Source organism: Oncorhynchus kisutch, linkage group LG24 (assembly GCF_002021735.2).
Source record: "Oncorhynchus kisutch isolate 150728-3 linkage group LG24, Okis_V2, whole genome shotgun sequence".
NCBI classification, from domain to species: domain Eukaryota; kingdom Metazoa; phylum Chordata; class Actinopteri; order Salmoniformes; family Salmonidae; genus Oncorhynchus; species Oncorhynchus kisutch.
The window spans coordinates 24189988-24200729 of NC_034197.2; the positions used below are offsets into that span (position 1 = coordinate 24189988).

General features: G+C 41.6%; 1 protein-coding gene across 1 annotated transcript; it reads right to left on the bottom strand.

Moving 5' to 3' along the window:
• Window positions 1-2137: 2137 nt before the first annotated feature.
• LOC109868908 (vesicular inhibitory amino acid transporter) lies at window positions 2138-6041 on the bottom strand. The gene is made up of 2 exons (XM_020458666.2): window positions 5059-6041; window positions 2138-4112 (listed from the first exon to the last, which is right to left on the bottom strand). Exons 1-2 carry the CDS (start codon window positions 5455-5457, stop codon window positions 2925-2927), a joined length of 1587 nt encoding a protein of 528 aa, XP_020314255.1. The 5' UTR covers window positions 5458-6041; the 3' UTR covers window positions 2138-2924.
• Between the last annotated feature and the right edge of the window lie 4701 nt (window positions 6042-10742).

Consider the following 10742-nt stretch of genomic DNA (forward strand, 5'->3'; position numbering starts at 1 on the left):
ACTCAGACAGGGAGAGGTTGAAAATGTCAGTGAAGACACTTGCCATTTGGTCAGCGCATGTTCGGACTACACGTCCTAGTAATCTGTCTGGTCCTGCGGCCTTGTGAATGTTGACCTGTTTAAAAGGTCTTACTCATATCGGCTGCGAAAAGTGCGACCACACATTCGTCCGGAACAGCTGATGCTCTCATGCATGTTTCAGTGTTACTTGCCTCGAAGCAAACATAGAAGTAATTTAGCTCGTTTGGTAGGCTTGTGTCACTGGGCAGCTCTCGGCAGTGTTTCCCTTTGTAGTCTGTCATAGTTTGCAAGCCCTGCCACATCCGATGAGCGTTGGAGCCGGTGTAGTACGATTTGATCTTAGTCCTGTATTGACGCTTTGCCTGTTTCAATGATCATTGGAGGGCATAGCGGGATTTCTTATAAACTTCCAGGTTAGAGTCCCATTCCTTGAAAGTGGCAGCTCTACCCTTTAGCTCAGTGCCGATGTTGCTGCCTGGAGGTGTGTTTTAGGTCCTTGTCCTGTTGAAAAACAAATTATACTCCCACTAAGCGCAAACCAGATGGGATGGTGTATCGCTACAGATTGTTGTGGTAGCCATGTTGGTTAAGTGTGCTTTGAATTCTAAATAAATCACAGACAGTGTCACCAGCAAAGCACCCCCAGACCATCACACCTCCTCCTCCATGTTTCACGTTGGGAACCAAACATGCGGAGATCATCCGTTCATCTACTCTGCATCTCACAAAGACACGGCAGTTGGAACCAAAAATCGCAAATTTGGACTCATCAGACCAATGGACAGATTTCCACCAGTCTAATGTCCATTGCTCTTGTTTCTTGACCCAAACAAGTCTCTTCTTTTTATTGGTGTCCTTTAGTAGTGGTTTCTTTGCAGCAATTTGATCATGAAGGCCTGATTCACACATTCTCCTCTTAACAGTTGATGTTGAGATGTGTCTGTTACTTGAACTCTGTGAAGCATTTATTTGGGCTGCAATCTGAGGTGCAGTTAACTCTAATGAACTTATCCTATGCAGCAGAGGTAACTCTGGGTCTTCCTTTCCTGTGGCAGTTCTCATGAGAGACATTTTTTTCGACTGCACTTTTATATATATTTTTTAATTTAACTAGGCAAGTCAGTTAAGAACAAATTCTTATTTATAATAAACAGCCTACCCCGGCCAAACCCTATCCCGGACGACCTTGGGCCAATTGTGCACCGCCCTAAGCTGGACGACGCTGGGCCAATTGTGCGCCGCCCCACTTGAAGAAACTTTCAAAGGTCTTGAAATTTTTCGGATTGACTGACCTTCATGTCTTAAAGTGATGATGGACTGTCATTTCTATTTGCTTATTCGAGCTGTTCTTGACATAATATGGACTTAGCCCTATTTGTAAAAGACTATCTTGTCACAATACAACTGATTGGCTCAAACACATTAAGAAGGAGCGAAATTCTACAAATGAACCTTTATCAAGGCATACCTGTTAATTGAAATGCATTCCAGCTGACTACCTCATGACGCTGGTTGAGAGAATGCCAAGAGTGTGCAAAGATGTCATCAAGGCAAAGGGTGGCTACTTTCAGGAATCTCAAATATATATGAAATATATTTTATTTAACACATTTTTGGTTACGACATGATTCCATATGTTTAATTTCATAGTTAAGATATTATACTATTTTCTACGTTGTAGAATAATAGTGAATATAAAGACAAACCCTGGAATGAGTGTGTGTCCAAACTTTTGACTGGTACTGTATATATGTATATATTATTTGTACCTTTATTTTGACAGTGCTCATATGTCTCTTGGGCTGGCTATATAATTATTAAGTTAATTGGGAATTAGAATGTATGTGGAGTCTAAATTTATAGGCAGATAATTCGGATGTGCAGGTGAGGTGAGTAAATCTATGATAATTTGCATAATACTTGCACACCACATCCGCATTCCTCATCCAGATTTCTGCTACCATTTTTCCTGAAAGACCCCCAAACAACCACTGACTATATATTCATCCATAAAAACCTACATTTTATTCACCCATAGATTATTTTTTTCGCACATACATGAGCGTTCACAAATTCCAGTTAGACATTTATTCCTTGGACAATGATATGAACATAATGCATAAAATATTCGATTTTTTTAATCTATTAATTCAACATACTCGTTTCTTACACGTCATGATTAATTCCATAAAAGCACAATTAATACGTTCAACAGGTAGGGAGACTATACAGAAGACAGATGGTTTCATATGAACACATAGGAGCCACTTGCTTGCACGGCAATAATTCACATCATCCATAATGACACTTGAAACACCAAAAACCAAATGTGTCGACAAGGAGTACGGTTGAAAACGGATCGAAATGTTCTGATTAATCCACTATATATGAGTTCCTATGTTTACCCTACCCTATAGCAGCAACCAACGTGGTTGCCCGAAGCGTGATTTCTCTGGTATGTCGACAGAACCTGCATGAGATTATCTAATTCTATAGTAGCTCGATAATAAAACACTCACTTACGTATTTAAAAAAAAATCTTCATAAAGGAAGCCAATTATCAATGCAGATATCAAGACATCCACACACTAAATTAGGCCTTTATACACAGCTCATTTTCACATGCCTGACTTTGACTGATGCATCATGCATCATATTCAACGCTTCAGAGATGATCATTTTTCAAAGGACACTGCATTGCCCACTTCCTAATTAACATAACATTTCATTACTAAATACTGTACACTATGATTGTAAAGTCTATTATTGCACATTATCACGAAGGCAAAAAACAAAGTACAGTTACACAGTCTCCCTTTTGCTCTGTCAATCAGTCTGTCATTCAGCGCCAATGATTGATGAGATGATGACCTATGGGCTACAGAGGTAGAATGTATACATTATTATTCCTCGACTCCATATTTGAATGCCTCAATGAGCCCCTCTACTGAGTGAATAAACCCAGAAATGCTGCATATGCCTCCTATAACGAATATGGCGACGTCGAAGAACACGTGGTGCCATAAGAGTTTCCTCCACATCAGTTTTAGATGAAAGAGAGCCGGGAGAAGGAAGCACAACCCGGCGCCGGTAAGACTCCCGGTTAGGCCCATGAGGAGTGCGAAGTGCGGGACAAAGATGGCCATGATCAACGTGAACACCACCAGGAGGCACCGGAGGCCCAGTCCCCAGGACTTAATCCGTCCTCCCGGTCCGTAACAGTCAGGGAAAATAGCGCGCCCTCCATCCTGGAAAAAAGACTTCTCCAGGACCTCTACAGCAGCGAAGAACGGCAGCGGATACGAAAGCAAGGCCTTGGCCACCAGGAACAGGTTTACCACCGCTCTGATGGTGGACGGCAGGTTGTCCGTGATAACCTCTTTGGTGGCATCTGCCCAAGTCAAGTAGGCCACCAGAGCGAACAGGCCCTTCAGAACGCAGGCTCCGATGTGAGTCCAGTCCATCATGCAGTGAAACTCCTTTGGCCTCTGCATGTTCCCCTCCAGCGAGGGCAGGAAGATCTGGGACGTGTAGCTGAAGACGATGATGCCGATGGAGATGGGAAACTTCTTGACATCGATATAGAACTTGACTTTATCCCAGGCCCAGTCGCGGGCTCTGGAGAGGCAGTAGGCTATCACCAGGATGTTGATGACAAAGTGCGCGATGGTGCAGAGCAAGCTGAACTTGGACACCGCCTTGAGGCTCTTGAGGAACGCGCAAGGCAGGAGGGCAGCCGTGGCGACTACAGACCAGGCCTTCTGCGAGACCGGAAGATTGGGGAAGCTGTTGACCATCAGGTTGCCGCTGACCACCACGTACAGGATACAGGTCATGACCAACTCAATGATCTGAGCAACGTTAACTATATGTCCGCCCAGAGACGGGAACCGTGGCTGGCAGCACGCGTTGGCGATGTCCACGTAGGAGTCCCTCACGCGCACCAGAATTCCATCCTCATTCTCTTCATACAGACACGCAATAAGAATCTTTCCGGTGTAACAACATACAACGGCGGCAAATATGATAAGAAAGAGTCCGAGGTATCCTCCGTGAAGAATGGCGTATGGTAACCCAAGGACGAACATCCCCTGTGGATACACAAGCACAGTTGAGTCGTAATGGAAATGGTCTTATCGAAGTGGCATGCCTCCCCACACCACACATGCAATAAATGTATCATATTTAAAGTTGTATAATAATAGCAAACGACATTCACATTTTCATAATCATACATGTGTGAAACCCCACAATTAACGACTGGAGTTGAGAGAAAAAAAGGCATATTCAGTTCTCTGTTCATCTGTCAGGTGACTAGCGTCCAGGCACAGAATCTAATATTTCTAAGATATTTCCTCATCAATAACTGGATTTATTTTGTACAATCCACTGTAATAATAACATATACCATTTAGGAGATGCTGATATCCAAATCGATTTACAGACATTCATGCATACATTTTAAGTATGGGTGGTCCCGGGAATCGAACATACTACCCTGGGTTACAAGCTCCATGCTCTACCAACTACAAAGGACCACTGTGAAATGTTATCAAGAATAAAGATGTAGGCCTAATGGTGCCTGAGGCTAATCCAAACCATTTTAGCCGTGATTCATTCCAGACGGAGAGGCAACCGGGGGTCTGTTTTTTGCTGATAAGAAATAGGCTATCTTGCATAAACCCCCATTTTTCTCTAAAATCTCAAATTATTATTATACACATGCTTAAAATTAAATTGACATTATCTTCTGATTGAATGAAGGCACATATATGCAGTTGTTTTTAAATAAAATATTTAGGTCACACTTGTTCTAAATGAAGGATTGGGAAATATGAAACCATACAATGCCTATTCAAAGTCCATTTTTACATGTCAATTAAAACATTTCTAAAGTCATTTTAAGGTCCGTTTCAGTATGTTTGTAGGATGCAAATCGGTGTCCCTGAATGGGCGTATATTGCAAGCCTATCTTGACAATAGCCTTACATTGACATAGTGCCAATATGTTTGTGTGTTTCTTTAAATTATTTCTACCTGAATGGCATTGGTGACGTTCCACCCCGCATCCCAAGTGGTAATTTTGGGTTTGTCCTCTAATGCCAACTCGTTACACGCCCCAGTGTTCTTGAGGGAGGAAGAGGATGGTGGACCGGTTCCGTCTCTCTGGTAGTGGCTGTCCCCCACCATCAACTCGTCTCCTCCGTCCATATCTCCCCCTTCTTCGTCACCCTGCATGATGTCCATCTGCATCCCCTGCCTATAGTCAAAATCCAAGTCATCGCAGTCCACGAACCCCAGACCCTCTTCATCCGTAGCGGCCTGGAAGCCAAGCCTGGCAAACACTCCGCTTACCTTGGCCTGAGACTTATTGGACACTGTGTTGGCCGCATTGGTCAGCTTGTTGCCGATCTTGTGTCGAATTAAGTGAGCCATTGTTGTGAAATAAATGTGGATCTTCAGATATCAATTGGATCAAATATGGTTATTAGTTATTTTGGCTGTTTCTGCTGCTGTGAGAGAAAGATAACCATGCCTGTTGCCAATACGTTTTGACGTTTCTCTTAACGGCTGTCCAACCGTTACATCCACATAGGCTCTCCTTAAAATCCCGTCTGTTGGTCTTGATTATCCATGTCACTCTCAAACCCCTCCTGACACTTTCTTGGCTTCAGAAGAAATTATGCAAAACAATTCCTCCTCAAGTTGGTTCTTCTAAACTGCTGAATGTGATCGAATGTCCCTGTTTGTGACCTTTCCATTAAGTTGTCCGTTTTGGTTCGGATGTTGCAGTCAACTGTGGCGCAGCTGTGACAAGTGCATGCAAACCACGAGCGATGGAATCTGTGTGTCACAGTCGGACTAGGCACGTGTCCTCGTATACTGCCAATGCAATGACTTGCTCAGCAGGCAAAAACCTCTCATGGTTCTGAAGCGGGCGTGTGTGCGTGTGTGAGAGCGAGAGAGACGCAGCCTACGACATAAGTATGACCCCCTCACTGGCGCAAATTCTCTGCAGTAGCCTAAGACCAAGGACAAAATTGTCAATTTATTACGTTTAGCAAATTGATTTGAGATTTTAGAGGGAGAAAGGGGTGTAGTATTTCGTTACCAGAGGCATGGATGCTAGCTCTTACGCTTCATTTATACAAAAATATTTATGCTTTATTCGATTAAGATAATTTTGCATATTGAATTAGACCTAATTCTATTTTTGATCGATCATTTGTTCCAATATTTTTCGTTATGATATGATGACACTAAACATATTCAGATCGTGTTGATCTTGCAGATGTATGATCAGTTTCATGAAGGTGTAGTTTATAATTGCAGACGCACATTTTCGTTGAAAAATGTGATTTAGACTGCCTACCATTCATAGGCCTATACCAATGTTTTGTCTTTGTCTTTTTATTCCTAATGCAAAAATACATAGAGGTGTAAAATTGATAAATAAGTATGACATATTTGAAGATCAAAATCGAACCTAGCTGTGACATCAATAGCATATTATTTTGATTATTTCCGTTATTTTTTTAGTTTATTCGCTATAAGAATTAGGAGACAATGTTTTGTTTTATGGACCTTTGAGTATAGACAGCACTTACACGTTTTTTTATGTGGTATAATATATATCAAAACAATCTTTTTATTTTTTATTCTTGTCTAATTAGTTTTCCGATTATTTTAATTGATTAGCGGATCTCTGTAGCCGAAGTCATTTTTGTTCTGCCCATGGGAGCAGATACTTTAAATTCAGCTGATAAATTAGAGACCACGAGCCGCATTCATCTTCATGAGAAAATTCTACTAATTTCAGCATTGCAGAACCCGGGACAGCGACTTGAATTTGCGCATGTTGGCTATAACCTTCAGTAACTGCCAAGTAATTTTTTTAAATGCCCCCTGTTGTTTGACAAGCTATTTCCAATGTAGATCTTCACAGCATTAGCAAATTTCTCATGATTAGATCAACTATACATCTGGCATGGAAACCAAATGTAGGCCTAAATAGTATAATATCTTATGTTGGTTGTCCTTGAAAAGGCATGGCATTCTCGTCCTCATTAAACACATGCCCGTGTCATGTGCGTCTGCTTTAGAACTCCCAAATTACGATATGACATTAAAGAGCAGGAATGTGTTCGAAAATGCAGAAGAAAAAAATCACGGTAACATTTGATGCCTCCAACTGTAATCCCTAAAATGATAAGAGGCACCTTATCCTTTCTCTTCTAATCGGTTCCGACATGTCACGACGCATTACAGTATTACTGTCATCAGGTTTTGGTGCCTGCGTATGCAAGGCATTTCTAACATTTCCATCTGTCGGAATACATTATTAACATTAAAGGAAAGGCAGAAATACAGTTGACTCTTTCACAGAGTGAGAATAGCACATGGACAGACTGATGATACATTAATTACAGAATAATGTATGTTGAATTGTGCATTGGTCGAAGACTAAATGAGACAAAAACGTGAAAGACGACGAGAACTCAACATTTTGCATCAACCCAGAGAGAAAGTTCCTATATTTTCATGTGGGCTTAGGTTGCTTTGCCAGCTGCCATTTGTGTTGAGGCATGCACAGTGTGCGTGTATGTGTATGCATGTGTGCTGGCATGAGTGTGTGTGTGTGTGTGTGTGTGTGTGTGTGTGTGTGTGTGTGTGGACAGTGAGGAATGAATGTTCCCGGGAGAGTCCTTGGGGCATCTCAGTGACTAAACCTCCCTCCCCCATCGTGTGCAAAACCCTGGTCTTGGACAGAGGATAGGCTGAAAATGTTACACAAACACAGCACTGCACCTTCATCATGAAACAGGGTTTTGAATTCCAGTGAAATGTACTTACTAATCTTCTGGACACAAAAATATGTTGTTCTCTATCTGTATTTGCACATTTGGAGCTTCATAAGAAATTGATTTTCAGACATATTATTATTGAGATGGCATCAAATTGCTTGCTGTGGTGACCAATTTAGCTTTGGGTTACAGAGGCAAAGATTTATTCAGCAAAGATGAAAGAGGGATGTCTGAAGGGGGAGAGATACTGAAGGCCTATAACCTGCTAACATGCACCAACTGGGGGCAATAGACTCAGATAGTTGCCATGGCCACAATAATTGGTTGGCAAGACTCAAAGGAACACAGGTTGTCCGTCTGAAAGCCTCACTAGATGAAAAGGGAAGCCATTCAAGCCAATCTAGAGCCCTAACAATGGGAAGGGATCTAAGAAAATATAGCATCCTGGATTGAGAAAAAAACAGAGCATTTTGGTTTAGAATAGAGAAATGTAATCTGCTGCTTATACTAAATGGTCCACAAGGACATGCAATTTACATAGGAATAGATAAATAAACACACAATTTTGAAATCTTTCCTTGGATCCCCTATGAAACACGAACACAACTTACACATACACACAGACACTACACACCCAGGGATTCATGCAAAGTGACAGGTGCACAAACACATTAATAACTCTATGGCCCAAAAATATCGTTATGCTTACAGGGCTTAAGACTGAAGAGAGTGGTAGTGACAGTCTCTGTGTGTGAGGGGGCGGGGTAGTGTTTAGGGGTTGCAGGGCGTTTGGTTTGCTGCTGTGGCTCTGGTATCAGGCAGTCTAGCGGTTAAGAGCCTTGGGCCAGTGACTAAAAGGATGCTGGTTTGAATCCCGAGCCAACTAGGTGAAAAATCTGTCGATATGCCCTTGAGCAAGGCACTTAACCCTAGTTGCTCTGGTAAGAGCATCTGCTAAATTACTCAAATGTAAATATCAGAGGTAGCAGTAGGAATCTCAACGCATACCTCAGCCTATTATGTAAACAGTGTTCCCCTCCCCTCATTCATTTATGTCACAGATAGTTGGAGGTGCTCTTTTTATTTCACCAGTCCTGCATGCAAAGATTCAAACGGACATTTCACCATTTAATCTCATGATCAGCACAGAGAGAGCTGCAGCAGGAAAGGTCAGTCTTTTAGGTACTGACAATCATAACATTGCTATTCTACTACCTCAACTAAATTATAAGAATGATAATATTAACAGAGTAGTAACATGACAATAACCCAATAAATGTCTTAAGAGTCTTGCAGGAACACTTGAATATGACAGCTGATGACAAGCTAATTAGGATCTCTCTACCCTGCTTCTACAAAATGGAGGAGCTACATCAAGGCAGTCCCAAAGCGCTTGTAGCCTAATTGTTCCTCTGTGGCTCATCGCGGTATGACATGCACAACAAGCAAAGGTTCCCAGTGTTAGGGACAGAGGTACAATGTCACGTCTTGCCTGCTGGGAGCCTATGTGGGAGATGACCTAGATCTGCTTATTAACATTAGAGGTGGTCCCCTGACTAGAGCTTTGTGCCTGAGCAGTGAACTGTGCCTCTGATTCAATGACACAGCATCAAGCTACAACATTCCCTGCTCCCAAATCTGTGCTAACCCGCCAATCATGTCCCTGGACTGAAATAAATATGGAATGTATCCACCATTTGTTTGATTACACAGGGCATATGCCTGTTGTCTCTAAATTAAAGTTTTTATGATGCATGAATGATCTGATATGTAAGACCCTTGAGCTTAATTCTGTGGTTTTGTAACAATGGTGGCACAGAACATGCATAGGTGAATGCCAAGTACTCCTCTTATTGACTAGCTCATGATACACTTTTGATGAAAGGATGCAGCATGGATGGCCCTGTTTTTTGGACAATCATGTCACATGACCTGGATTTGAACCTTTATTTAAACCTTTTCCATCAAACTGTCATTATATATTTTTATGTCAGATGGTCCAGCACCATCCTCCGATAATTATTGCTTTAATTTTGTGTAATTCTAATTTCTGGAAAGGCTTAAAATAAAATGCAGAAATTGCTCTGAAATTTCCTGGTTACTAACGTTCTAATAGTTCACCTAATTTCAGTTTATGTGACAAAAAAAACAACTATACATTGTGTAGAGAATTATTGTACCATCTAAACCACTGTGAAATATTTTTTCAATAACCAAAAATATTGTATTTTCAGCTGTTTGAAGTTGGTGTGCAAAACCGAAAGTAAAAGACAAAAAAAAAAACAGAACAGGAAGCATAGATATAGTGCACGTCAGAGGAGGCTGGTGGGATGAGCTATAGGAAGATGGGCTCATTGTAATAGCTGGAATAGAATAAGTGGAATGGTATCAAACACATCAAACATATGGAAACCACGTTTGGCTCCGTTCCATTTATTCCACTCCAGCCATTACAATGAGCCCAACCTCCTATAGATCCTCCCACCAGCCTCCATTGCCACACAGAACAGATATACCGCTTCTTAGATTTACTTTCAATGAGAATGACAGATCTATAACTCACATTTCTATGTGAATTTGGTTGTGGCACCCAGAAAGTTTAAAAATCTAGGTCATGTGACATGGTAGCCCAAAACACAGGATCCTAAATGGTGTTTCTGGTTATGGGTTGATACTCATATCAGAGGCGAAGAATGATAGATCATCTTCATTTGACCCCTTACCGACAGAGTGATAGGGGACAGACCGTTTGGTGGTGGAGTGTCTATTGTCAGTGCCAAAGGCACCCTATATATCACCAGCTGAGGCTCCACTTTGCCCAGTCAATTGACAGTAATACGTTAAGTGTCAGACCAGAATAAATCGAGACCTTTTCAGATATAGGGGTTGATAGGGATAGGATATCATATAACCATA

Coding starts and splice junctions, on each gene's coding strand:
- LOC109868908 (XM_020458666.2), bottom strand. CDS start 5,457: ATGGCTCACTTAATTCGACACAAGATCGGCAACAAGCTGACCAATGCG. Junction 4,113..5,058: donor ACGTCACCAATGCCATTCAG/GTAGAAATAATT, acceptor GTGTATCCACAG/GGGATGTTCGTCCTTGGGTT.